The 13,927-nt window shown below is 37.9% G+C and overlaps 1 protein-coding gene across 6 annotated transcripts in view; it reads left to right on the forward strand.

Annotated features, from left to right (window-relative positions):
- Positions 1-13,927, forward strand: part of LOC307146818 (CD48 antigen-like) — a 122,194-nt gene that overhangs the window by 21,764 nt on the left and 86,503 nt on the right. For 2 of the 6 annotated variants that reach the window (XM_079851117.1, XM_079851114.1), the window contains 4 exons: positions 3,321-3,617; positions 3,984-4,241; positions 4,890-4,978; positions 5,250-5,816. In XM_079851117.1, coding sequence (XP_079707243.1) covers positions 3,321-3,617; positions 3,984-4,241; positions 4,890-4,969 — 635 coding nt within the window. In that variant the 3' untranslated portion in view covers positions 4,970-4,978; positions 5,250-5,816. Of the gene's footprint in view, positions 1-3,320; positions 3,618-3,983; positions 4,242-4,889; positions 4,979-5,249; positions 5,817-13,927 lie in introns of those variants that run through there. The other 4 variants (XM_079851110.1, XM_079851113.1, XM_079851116.1 and 1 more) reach the window with 3 other exon arrangements.

The raw sequence follows: 13,927 nt of genomic DNA on the forward strand, positions 1-13,927 counted from the left end.
CGATGTATCCTAGAAAAGAAACAGACTGTGCATGAAAATCGCATTTCTCCGCCTTGACAAAAAGCCCATTCTCTAGCAGCCTCTGTAGCACTCGTCTGACGTGCTGAACGTGTTCCTGGAGAGAAGATGAAAAAATCAATATGTCATCCAGGTAGACATATATGAACTGATCTACCATATCTCTCAGCACATCATTAACGAGTGCCTGGAAAACCCGCCGGGGAGTTGGACAGCCCCAAAGGCAAATGCCCACACGAAACAATCAGTACGCACACACACACACAAGACGAGAGAGAGAGACAGCGGATCTAACAACCGTGACAAATACTTTTTTTTTAAACATGGTATTGCAAAATTATCTAATTGCAACCAAAATACAATGTTGTGAAAAGTTGTGAAAATGTTTTGTTTTCTGGGTAGATATTCTCGTGATAATATGTCACCTTAAAATACCAAGCATTACTTTCCTAATTTACAGCTCATTCAGTCAAACTCATGGATAATGATTATTTGTAGTGTAAGCTTATAATTAGAAATTATTTGTTTCAGTCTTTTTGAATAGAAGTTCCCCATACGGGAAGTGTAGCATGTAATTCAAAACACAGTAGGCTCGTCAGGAAAAAGGTGAATACTCTGTCTCACACCGACTCACACCCAGGCACGGATTTCGAAAACAGAGGCCCCTGGGCACAAAAAAAAAATTACAACATAATAACATTGAAATAAAATAAAAACATAATAACATCCTGTGAATAGGCCTAAGTGATTTAATCAGTGGAAGGTTCTAAACATATAAAAAAAAACAAAGCGATACTTCTCTGCACTGAACTGATGGAAAAAGACGAAAGATTTATGCAATAGGCTACTTTTAAAATCTGTGAAATATTACATGAAAGTACCCTCAACTAGAGAATGAGTCCCACATATTATGCATTGATAAGCCTAGAATGTGTAACTGGTCATAAAAAGGAACAGTCAACATTAATACAATAACGTTACATGAAAAAAAAAAAACACATCATACGGGTACAGAGGAATGGTGAAATGCGGGTGCTGGGCTCTAGCTAAATCAGAAAAATTATTTATTTAGGTGGGTCGGTGGACGCAGATTCGGAAGGTTTCTGAGCTGACCCGGGCATCTACAATAATAATCAGGGTTTTTAATTGTTGTGGCAAAAACAATAATTAAACAAACAGCATCACGGCATAAGAGACATCAGGATTCAGATTGTATTTTAAAATATATTTATTCTTTTAAAAGAGGCTTGATCACAAAATCACCACAGCTACCCAGAGAGAGGAGCAAGACCTAAATCACACAGAAAACAGACAGCCTTCTTAAAGGAATACTCCACCGTGTTTTCATATTAAACTATGTTTTTCCCTTAACTAAGACGAGTTGATACATACCTCTCTCGTCTCAGTGCGTGCACTTAATCGCTCAGGCGCGCGGTGACACTTTGAAAGCCCAGTTCATTCAATATGGGCCAAGCAGAGAAACAACCAAACACCTCCACGTTTTCCCTATTTAAATACAGTTACTCGCGTAGTGTAACTCGACCTAGGACGGTGACACAAAACAAAACGTTGCGCTTTTCTAAGCGTGTAAAATGGATAACTATATTGTATGGCGGAATACCATTGCAAGTGCTTGTAAGCACTTCGTCTTGGCGGAGTAATATCTTCACTCGTGAAAAATCCTCTCACCGGCCCCCGCTCCCTCTAGTGAAGATATTACTGCGCCAAGACGAAGTGCTTACAAGCACTTGCAATGGTATTCCGCCATACAATATAGTTATCCATTTTACACGCTTAGAAAAGCGCAACGTTTTGTTTTGTGTCACCGTCCTAGGTCGAGTTACACTATGCGAGTAACTGTATTTAAATAGGGAAAACGTGGAGGTGTTTGGTTGTTTCTCTGCTTGGCCCATATTGAATGAACTGGGCTTTCAAAGTGTCACCGCGCGCCTGAGCGATTAAGTGCACGCACTGAGACGAGAGAGGTATGTATCAACTCGTCTTAGTTAAGGGAAAAACATAGTTTAATATGAAAACAGGGTGGAGTATTCCTTTAAACCCCTTTCTTCAAAGTCTCTTCTTCTGTAATTTTCCACTCACCCCAGTAAACCAGATCTAGCTGGTTTTAGAAAGACAGTGGCCCTTCTAACCCCCCTGGGTTTTACTGTCTTCACACCCATGAGGTCAAAAGGTCTTTATTTATGGCTAGATAACCCCTCTGTCTTTACTTGGACAGGTTTCTGTCACTCCAGCCGGGCTGGGGTTCTCTGTCTTGTCGTGCTGGTGCTGATGCTCAGGTTAATCTGAAATAGCAAGGCTGGATGTTGTGCTAAACTCCTCTTTGCTAGCATCACCGCAGACACAGGCGCCGCCAGGCTCTTTCTCTGGTCGAGCCGACTTTTGAAAAAAGTGGAGATGGTTGGAATATTACTCATAATGCATAATTAGAATGGAAACGTCACTTTTAAGATTGACCGTATTTTCGTTTTAGGTCAAAATGCCTTTTGAATGGGATTGAATGGGGCACTTCTATGAAAGCATCAAAGTCGCTATTTTTAAAACACGAAGAAGGCTCGACACAACATAAAACTGTGCTTGAAGTATCACATGGGGATCTACACATGAACTTGAGCATTGACTACATTGTTTGTGTACACAAAGTTCATGTCCTCATGTTACGTTGCATTCGGAGATCGACTACTTTTTATTGACAAAATTCCAGCCACCAGAAACACTAACTGATAAAGTGAGTCGACAAAACCTTTCTTTTTAGTAAACTCTGTGTAAACAATTTTGGCCTAAAAAACATGTGACATCGCTCAGAGCATCTTTCATTATTGCATATGCGAGTTTCCCTTTCAGGCGCAACATTTATGGCGGGAGGAGATTATTTAAATGAATCACGCAAGGTGATTTACTGGTAGATTGTGTTGGTCATTATGGAAATGATCTGTTCTTTCATTTGCACGTCGTCAGTAAATCACTCGCTAAACTTACACTCTCATCGGCGCTGTTTTGGGATTGCGCTCTCATGCTAATTTGCCCTGTTTAGTAAATCTGCCCCTATAAGTTAGTTATATAACTAATAACTATTATCATAGTATTGTACTCAATTTCATGAATATCTAATGACGGAAGAGTTTCTGTATTGACCTTATTCTGTATAGACCTTTTCTAATTTCATTTACCATCAAGCAGGGGCTATGTATATATATATATATATTTACCTCCTTGAAATTACCCTGCTAGACTAGACTTTCTTGTTGAATGTTGACTAACATACTCTCTCATATTTTGATTAGGTAAAGTGGAGATGAAAGCAGTGGGTGATGAAGTTTCTTTTCAACTAGACAAAATTGTTCCTCCTTCTGTCACCAACATCACATGGAAACACATAAACAGTGGTAGAACTGTTAAGGCAATTGAATGGGAAGAAGGAGAAATTCAAACCCCGATTACGAGATTCAAAGGCATCACGACTCTTGATACAGAGACCGGACAAATCACGATTGCTAAACTAACAGTAGAACATAGTGGAGTTTATACCGTTGACATCAATGGTAAAGAGCAGGCACAAAGATTCACATTGACTGTTATGGGTGAGTGGATGCTGATTATTATATTCATTAATATAATATTATAAATACATAATATTATTATTATTATTATTATGGTTGTTTTTACTCAGCCTCACATACAGAAAAACAAAAAAACAATGTAATTGTACAATAATGGCATCAGATTGTAATACCATGATACTTTGATTAATACCACATGTCCAAAAACCACTCTAGCATTATAGTACTTTTTCTGTAAGTTATGGTTTTGTTTAGTAACTGGATTTTACCCTCTAATACCATCATTGTACTATGGTACTGTCACAGTACTTTTTGCAATGCTAGTGTAGTTGTGTTTGATTTCATTGTTTCTTTATAGACTGAATGTTCATATGTTTTCTTTCACAGAACGGGTCCCCAAACCTGAGATAATAACAGTGAAGACTGATAACCCCGATGTTGTGTATTTGAGATGCGAGTACAGTGAAACAATCATCTGGAAGAATTCTGCTGGAGAAACACTGAAGGGTTCGACAATCACCCCGAAAGGAGAGTCCATTAATGTCACAAAAGGAGGAAATCCAGAAATCTTCTACACCTGTACACTCCAGAACGCAGCGAGTGAGGAGACCAGTGAACGGGTCTATGTGAGAGATCTGTTTAAAGGTGAGACGCTGGACGGACACTAAACACAACCTGTATGCAAGAAGAATATGCTTTTATTTAGATTATGCAATCATTCAATAATGCAAGATGCATAAAGCAACACTAAAGAATATTTTACACCTAAAAATAATGTTTCCAAAATCGTTTCAGTGGTTCATCAAGTCATAACAGGGTGAAAGGCACTCCTGCATTCGCTTTGCGGCCCTCCATCGGCTATAACCGCACTATGGAAGTTTGACAGATCGGGTGGCGTTTCTGTAGTTTGAATGAGACATAAGAAACTACAATTTTGACTTGCTTTACGGCAAGCGTTACAATAGTCATTATTTTGTTTTTCTTCGTTTCTGATGTCGCAATACATCATACTTTCATAAAATCATGCAACATACTCTACCTTGTCTGTGGACATCGTTCATTCCAATGCCGGTGCTGGATAAACAGCGAGCGTGCGACAGTCGGCTGCGTTAGGCTAAATTATTTACGACAGCGGTAATGGACAATTCCACTTCCAACCTGTAGGGGGACCAAAGAGGAAAAGTTCTTTGGTGTTGCTTTAATAATGCAAGATATAATTTAATAAACTTACTATGATAATTTAAATATGCTTTCCTGGAATTGGTTTTATAACATATTTTCCCCCCACATTAGCATCAAACAAAGGATGTGTCGTTGCAGCTGTCATTCCTTCACTCACTATGATGATTATTATAAGCCTTTTCCTATCATAGCTTTTCACGGTAAGACAACTGTTGTTTAATCTTTTAAAAATCGTAAAATGTGTTTCCATTCTTTCATCTGTGCTTATCATTTGCTCAAAAAAATGTGTATGTAATAAATGTATTAATAAATATTCACGTTGACTGTAAATTGTAACGGCCACCTGATTTGTGATATACCTTTAAGACGCCTCCTTTGATGCGGGAGACAAAAGATTAAGCTTATTTAATTTCTTTGTGGAAAATCATTGCTATGTTTTATAATGTAAATAAAACACCCGTTTTCCCTCAGAAACAGCATCTGTGAGTGTGTGATGTCACACACTTCTGCTCATCATGGACTCTCTGAATCCCAGCTTCACTGAATCCACTGCAGCTCTGAAACGTCTGTCTTCAGAACTGTGTCTGTTTCTCAGCTTTCACTGTTGCTCTTTGACCTTTCTGTCCGCTGGGTGTTGGAACTTCATCCTCAGGTTATGAATATATGAATGTACTGTTATTAAATATGCAGATATTTAATTTAATAACAAGATGAGAATCTCTTACTGTCACCAACTCATACAGAGAGTTTTGTAGGTGTGATTGTGTACAAATAAATGGCTTCTAAAAATCTGTATTTAATTTTTTTTTTTAAATGTTCTGTAAAAAAAAAAAAAAATCTGCTTTTTTTTTTTTTTCATTTTTCTTTTGTGGAGGAAAGTAGAGAAGGCTTTTTATATTATTTAATTTACTGTAGCTACGAAGGCAGAGGGATTGTTTTGCACTAGTGCCAATGTGAAGAGTGTGATGCAGGGCAATGCAAGCATAGAATTTAATGTAAATCACTTTGAATAAAATCCTCTGTCAAATGTAAAATGTGAATGTATTCTGTCAAGACTTTTATTTGAAAACAAAAATTCTAATTCAGAAGGAGATTTGTGCCAGTAGTGAAGTTTTTTTTTGTTTGTTTTTTAATCAAGTTGAATCAATTTCAAATTGTATCCATCACAGTTTTGTTTGTATAATTTAATTACATATTTACAATTACAATATATAAAAATATTGGTGTCAGGCTATATCCTACTGTAAGTCAGATATTATAAAACAGCTACTGTTTTTGGGAGCACACTCCAAATATTCACTCTAAAATTAATGTCTGGGCAAAAAAAGATCCAGATCCCAGATAGTTCATTTGTGTTATTATAGTAGTTTATGCAGTGCACTTTTGTTATGCAGTGGTTAATTTTCATGTGTTATGTATGTAGTGGTCAGAGTTGGTCGTCTTGCTGGATAGACACACACTTGTGCCAGACACTGATATCAAACATTTGCCATGAGTGTACACAAGATGGCAGCAGTACTGTAAATGCTGAACCCAAAAAAGACCAAACCGATGGAGAAAGACCTGGCACCAATAACTCATTTCATGGGCCGGCCGGACTGTCGATATTTTTTTTGTTTTAATTTTTTTTTTTTTGGACAAATGCATTACGCTGACACAAAGACCCCAGATCCATCAATTAAGCAAAACAAAAATATTGGGTCACTGATTTTTTATGGGCTGTCAGACAAAAAATAAATAAATGATGAGATGTATAATCGGCCCAAAAAGCATGTCAGTCTTCCAGATGACCAGTCCATTCCATCCATAGTATTTTTTTTACTGTGGAAGTCAATGGGGTCCATCAACTGTCTGGTACCAACATTCTTCAAAAATTATTAATTCTTCAAAAAAAATCTTCTTTTTGTTCAACAGAAGAGTCAAACTCTTACATGTTTGCAAGTAAGTTTACTAAGTAAATGATGACAACATTTTCATTTTTGGGTGAACTCCTTTAACCGACATTGTTACTCCCCTCGAGTTTTAATAAAGGCTCAATTAATCTTCACACTTCACTGACAAAACTTATGGATAACTTTACAATCTTCCTGGGGCTTTCAGACTGCAGGTTTCGCAAGCCGCAGCACATATCTCTCTCTCTGATCTTAGCGAGTGCACCGATGCAGCGTCCCCATAACAACAAACTATAATTTCCACATGGAACAAAAAAATAAGTTCCCTCTTTTTTTCACAAAGTTTTTAACAAAAAGAAATAAACATGAAATTATTATTTATTGACCATGAGCCATTATTTATTTTAATCATATGATTTTTAACCTTATATATATTTATATTTATATTTAACTGTGAACCATATTTAGGCTAAGTGAAATATATGAGTTGCCTTTGACGGCAGCTACAATACATATATTATATAATACATTTTATTTCACAATAGGTTAAAAAAAAGTTGACAGAATTACTCGCTATATTATGTTAAGTAAAAATCATAATAACAATATGATGCTTTTACAGTAATAATATTTAATATCCACTCATCCATAACAGAATCTTTGTGCCTGCTCTTTACCACTGATGTCAATGGTATAAACTCCACTATGTACGACTGTTAGTTTATAATAGTGATTTGTCCAGTCTCTGTATTAAAGGAACACTTCGACTTTTTGGGACTTTAGCTTATTCACCGTATCCCTCAGAGTTAGATTAGTCCATACATACCTTTTTCATCTCCGTGCGTGCTTTAAGTCTGTTTGACGCACCCACCGCTAGCCTAGCTTAGCACAAAGACTGGATGTAAATGGCTACAGCTAGCATACTAATCCCAGTAAGTGACAAAATAACGCCAACATTTTCCTATTTACGATTGCCGAGTTCACACGCGTGATCATAGGTAACTAAACCTATGCGCGTGAACTCGGCAATCGACTACTTTGGACTTCAGCCGAAAACAGGATGTAAACACAGGTATTTGCGCTGGCTTAAATAACATCATTTTTATACATATCTTTCACATCTACTGCAGTCAGATTAACTCGTGTTCACTCTGAAGGAATCACTCACATTTTCTGTGCACTTGTAATGACACATCAAGGATGTTAAGAGGCTAAAAGCAGGTTTAAAACTTGCCCCATTGAAGTCAACAGGGTGCAAATTTTAAAAAGAGGATAACACGGTGTAGGCAACACCGATTTTTGTCGTTGTTCTCTGTATTGACAGCACTCCAAATGTACAAAAAAATGAGCTCAATGTTAAAATTGACCGGAGTTCTCCTTTAATAGTTCTAACACTGTTTATGTGTTTCCATGTGATGCTGGAGACAGGACGAGGAAGAGGTTTATCTGTACGAAAAGAAACTTCATCACCCACTGCTTTCTTCTCCTCTTTACATAATAATCAAAATTCACGAGTTCACACTTACATACAATTTGAGGGGGTAAAGTTTAATGCATATTTGGCATGCTGTCTGGAGGGAGGACTTCGAGCTAGGAGTTCGGCCCGACTGCTGAGTGTATATATACCTCTTACCATTGATTGCTGGGTGCTCTCCACTTGTGTTAATTATCTGAACGTGCTCCTCCCGAACTTTGTTAATAAAACCTCATTATGAGAGAGTATGCTAGTCAACATTCAACAAGCCAGTCTCTGTCATCCACTACAGTCATTTAATATGTGACAATAAGTTTACAATACTATAATAAATTTAAAACTGCTAAGACAAAACTCATCCTGCAATAAAGACATAAAATGCACCCTGGACAGAAGATAGCAAAGACAGAGCACAGGACATTGCCCTGCCCAAACTTATCTCCTTGTCTCCTTGTTTGACTTCAACTCAACCCCCCCTCACCCCCTCCCCCCCTCCCTCCCTCCCTCCCTCCCTCCCTCCCTCAAGTCACTGAAAGATCATTAAGAATGTCTATATATCACATGTGATGTATCTTGTCACTTAGAGAGACTGTGATCAAGAGCTGAGATTCAGATATGATAATGAGCGTTTGCTTTCTGACCAATCACAGCAGAGCAGCTCTCAGAGAGGCGGGGCTTAGAGAGTGTGATCAAGAGCTGAGATTCAGATATGATAATGAGCGTTTGCTTTCTGACCAATCAGAGCAGGGCAGCTCTTAGAGAGGCGGGGCTTAGAGAGACAGTGATCAAGAGCTGAGATTCAGATATGATAATGAGCGTTTGCTTTCTGACCAGTCAGAGCAGAGCAGCTCTCAGAGAGGCGAGGCTTAGAGAGTGTGATCAAAAGCTGACATTCAGATATGATAATGAGCGTTTGCTTTCTGACCAATCACTGCAGAGCAGCTCTCAGAGAGGCGGAGCTTAGAGAGACTGTGATCAAGAGCTGAGATGCAGATATGATAATGAGCGTTTGCTTTCTGACCAATCACAGCAGAGCAGCTCTCAGAGAGGCGAGGCTTAGAAAGACTGAATCCTTGATGGAAGCATTTCAGACACTGAGAGAAAAGAGCTGACGCTGCAGTGCAGATTATGAGAGAATTAAAGTGTTTTTGACTTTTGATGCATGTGAACCTGTTGTAGGAGAATCTGTTAAAATAGCATAACAGGCGCACTTTGATGCATAATGATAAACTCACATTCAGTCTGTGTTACTGGTCTCTGTGTTAATCTACTAAAACATTATTGGATTTTTTTTCTGTGACGCACCTAAAATATCTTTATTTCGACATTTTCGGCCATTATTATAATGCATTATAAGTGATCATTTTAAGTGTCTCAGTGCGATTGGTAAAATGGTCTTAATTTTGATTGCAGTCATTGGTTTAATGAGAAAGATTGAGAACTTGGAGAATCCTCTTCTCCTCTCTCTTCAAGATATCTCTCAAAACCAGGTGCTACCCCCTGGGGTACATGGATTGACCCAAACAACTCTAAACAATATTTGTATAACCCTTTTGTTCTAGTCTGGGTATTTAAGGCTAGGTGACAGAGCAGTCTTTGGGACCCTTTACCAGGATCACCCCCATACAGAAGTGTTTCAGTGTTTTCCTGTTGGAAAGCACTGACACACCACTGTTTGTCTCTGTCAGGAATGCATTGCTTACTTTTAGTGTCATCTTTGAGTAAATTATGTCATGTATTTATTATTTCTGAATTGGCTTTTAATCATTTACTTGAGTAATTGGCATGATACATTTTTACCTGACAAATAAATGTTACATCTTGATTCATTCTGCATTTTTCAGAAATCATTATTTCCAGTAGATTAACCCTCTGGGGTCTAAGGTGTTTTTGGGGTCCTTGAGATGTTCTGACATGCCCTTACATTTGTGCTTTTTTCAGTTGCTTATAAACATATTCATGGAAAAGGTATAATTACACTCTATTTAGCACAAACAGGGCTACCATAATATGTGAGCAACATGTATGTACATGTTTGTATTTTTGAGAAAATAATGTTTATGCATGGTTATTGAAAAAACTAAAAATGAAAATGTCTGAAATAAGGCCACAAAACACATACTAAATATGTGTCAATAAGACTTCTGAATAATGCATTTTGTCGCCTAGAGTTTTTTCTTCAAAATTATGTGAAAATCATCCTGCCTAATCGTTCACATTAAACAATACATTGATTTAAATTTTGAAACACACTTTTTGTTTGGAAAGGCAATATGCGGGTGGGCGTGATTCACACCTGAGGAGACAATGCCCCCGCATAATGAGGCTGCATACTTAATGAGCCTTTCATTCAGGTGTGTAACTGAGCCACAAGAAAGAGTGCAAGGACAATATATATATATATACACTCACCTAAAGGATTATTAGGAACACCTGTTCAATTTCTCATTAATGCAATTATCTAATCAACCAATCACATGGCAGTTGCTTCAATGCATTTAGGGGTGTGGTCCTGGTCAAGACAATCTCCTGAACTCCAAACTGAATGTCAGAATGGGAAAGAAAGGTGATTTAAGCCATTTTGAGCGTGGCATGGTTGTTGGTGCCAGACGGGCCGGTCTGAGTATTTCACAATCTGCTCAGTTACTGGGATTTTCACGCACAACCATTTCTAGGGTTTACAAAGAATGGTGTGAAAAGGGAAAAACATCCAGTATGTGGCAGTCCTGTGGGTGAAAATGCCTTGTTGATGCTAGAGGTCAGAGGAGAATGGGCCGACTGATTCAAGCTGATAGAAGAGCAACTTTGACTGAAATAATTATCTTAGGAAGACCTTCAGATTTCTGACTATCCCTGACTTAGCATGTTGTACGCTGCAACTATTACAAAAAATGACACCTACGGGTCAGCAGTGAGCGGAGCACCCTCTGACTATTTCAGGACTGGCTAGTTTGTGATCGTGAGCGCACATTTGCGACGTGACGTCTCAAAGTGACACTGGGTCCTTAATGAACGAATATTTGAAATTATGAGATGCTCAGAATAATCAAAGATCAAAATTAATTCATAATCAATATTTATGATTATTTTCTAATCAGAAACACAATCTAAATTTGATTATCATTTGAAATTGGAGTCAGATTAAGCATAGAGCTAAAGTAATATTGAAACTAAATTCCAATAAATTAAGTGAACTTCACTGGAGTGCTGAAAAGACATACACGCATTATTCCTTCGCCCACCGTTGGATTCCGTCATTGGGCCAATGGGTGGTCCTTACAAAACTACAGCGTTGGAGAAAGTTACTTTTAAAAGTAATGTGTTACAATGTTGTGTAACACAGGTTAAATAAAGGTAATTATTTAATTTATACACAATTTACTGATATCATTTTCCTTTCATAAAAGTCGATAAGAGATGTAAAAATGAAGAATATTAAAAAATATGCGAATTCATTCTACATAAAAGCTCAGTGATCAACCAATGAGAGCTGTCATTCGCGCCATGGGTGTCGACGAGCATGCGAGAGGAGCAGATGCAATTCTGATCGTCGTGATCCATTTTATAAATCTTAGATTGTAAATCTTTGAAAAAGTATGAGAAAGTTTGAGATTTAATTAATTTGATGCATTCTTAATAAGAAGCTGACTGAATAGAGGAATACATTCTACTTGGTGAGTCAGTATCATATAATTAATGATAAAAAAGACTGTATTACTTCATAATAAGATAGAATTACTGCTACTAAACAGTAAATTAGTTGCTGTGGACTGGTTATTTTCTCTTAAAATTGTATTTTGATCCGAGTAGTCATAAATGTCTAAAGTGAACCGCGTGGTCATTGTCCATTGCAGTTCACCGATACCATTTTCTGGTAGGGTCTCCCAAGGTAAACAGGTCCTAGGTAACTGGTCAGACTAAGAGCGGTTCATAAACCCTTTATGATTGATTTAAGAACAAGGACCATGCACCCCACCCTGGAGCCAGATTTAAAGGAACACTCCACCGTTTTTTGAAATAGGGTTTATTCACATTCTTTCCTACATTTAGATAGGTGGGTAAAAGCATTTTTGTCTCAGTGCATGCATTGTTTTAGTTTGACATGGTCGGCGCTAGCTTAGCTTAGCACAATGAATGGAATCCTTTGTTGCCAGCTAGCATGTCCTGAGTAAAAGTGATAAAAACAAAACAAAACACGTAATTAGCCTACTTCTTGCGACCTGCATATTCACAACGAGTACAAATAGCGATGCAGATTAACACTAGGTGATTTCCTAGGCAGATATTGACTTGGGACTATATTATGGGGAAACACAGGCGAAGCACAGCTACTTAGGCGAAGCACTGCTACTTGAAAACTTATTTCTGGGTTTCTTAGCTTGTTTGCTGTACACCTTGTCACATAGCAGCTTTTAGGCATTATTCTGTCTTTTGTTAGAAGCAAGAAATGACAAGGAGGCAGCCTCTCACAATGCAAAGTCAATGGAGACCGTTGGACTGTTTCCCCCCTCCGGTGGGCGTGGTCTTCAGATTATGACGCGTTGCGCTCCAGAAATCAGGAAGTGTTCTTCCCATGACATCAAGTCAAGTCACCTTTATTTATATAGCACTTTATACAATACAGATGGTTTCAAAGCAGTTTTACAGCGAAAAACAGGGAAATAATGATCAATGATACAAACAGAGTTCAATTCAGTGGTCAAAAGCAGCTAAACCCTTGTATGGTGTTCGGTTTTCATTTTTTATCAAAAGAAAAATTATACAATTAATTATTTTTTCAAACTGAGACTCAGTTTTGGCCTTGGCTCATTTTCTGTGAGGAATATATATCAGAACACATTTTCAATGAAAACACACTGTACACCCCCCCCTACACATTTATATTACACACAGGATGTTCGGGTCCACTGGACCCGGGGCTAATAAAAGTGTGGAAATTGTAGGTCCTGTGTACCTTTACTCTGTCCTCCTCCTGTCAGGGCCTGCTGTTAGTGTGTGTATGTTCTTGTATATGGTTTATGAGGACACAAATGTGTATAATGACATGGGTATTACAACGTAAACATGGTTTATGACGACATCTGTGTCCTCATACTAAAACATACTAAAATGGTGTTTTTTGAAATTCAAAAAATGCCAAAAGTTTTCTGTGATTGGTAGGTTTAGGGGTAGGGTTAGTGTAGGGGGATAGATTATACAGTTTGTACATTAGAAAAACCATTATGCTTATGGAGAGTGACCGTACACCACATTTCCAAGTGTGTGTGTGTGTGGGGGGGGGTTTGTGTGTGTCTGTTGTGGGTGTGTGCATGAGTGTGTGTGTGCGTGCGTGCGCGTGAGAGAAAGATTGTGTGTAAGTGTGAAAGAGTGCAAGAGTGAGTTTTGTGTTTCTACTCCTGCCATTCCCACACGAGGTTGCAATTCTTAAATGTGATCTAACAAAGGTAAAGAGAAAATATTAACCATATGCTGTTTATATTGCTTCTAATTGGGATGAAGTAAACATCTGTTGAGTACTTTAACATAACATTTTTGATTGTGTTGAATTAAAAACCCAAAAATGCAGCGGGTCCACCAGACCCACGAACACTGGCTGAGTAACAAAAATATGAACACCACACAAGGGTTAAAAAACAATAGTGTCATTATTTAGCTCAAGTATGTTCACTGTTGATTCAGTTTGTCAATTATGAAATAAAGCCAAATTAATATTCAAATCAGTATGATTGAAAATAAATTGTCCCCAAGCAAGCCAAAGACGACAGTGGTCCAATCCAAACACC

Source organism: Squalius cephalus (genome assembly GCF_949319135.1).
Source record: "Squalius cephalus genome assembly, chromosome: 2".
NCBI lineage: Eukaryota > Metazoa > Chordata > Actinopteri > Cypriniformes > Leuciscidae > Squalius > Squalius cephalus.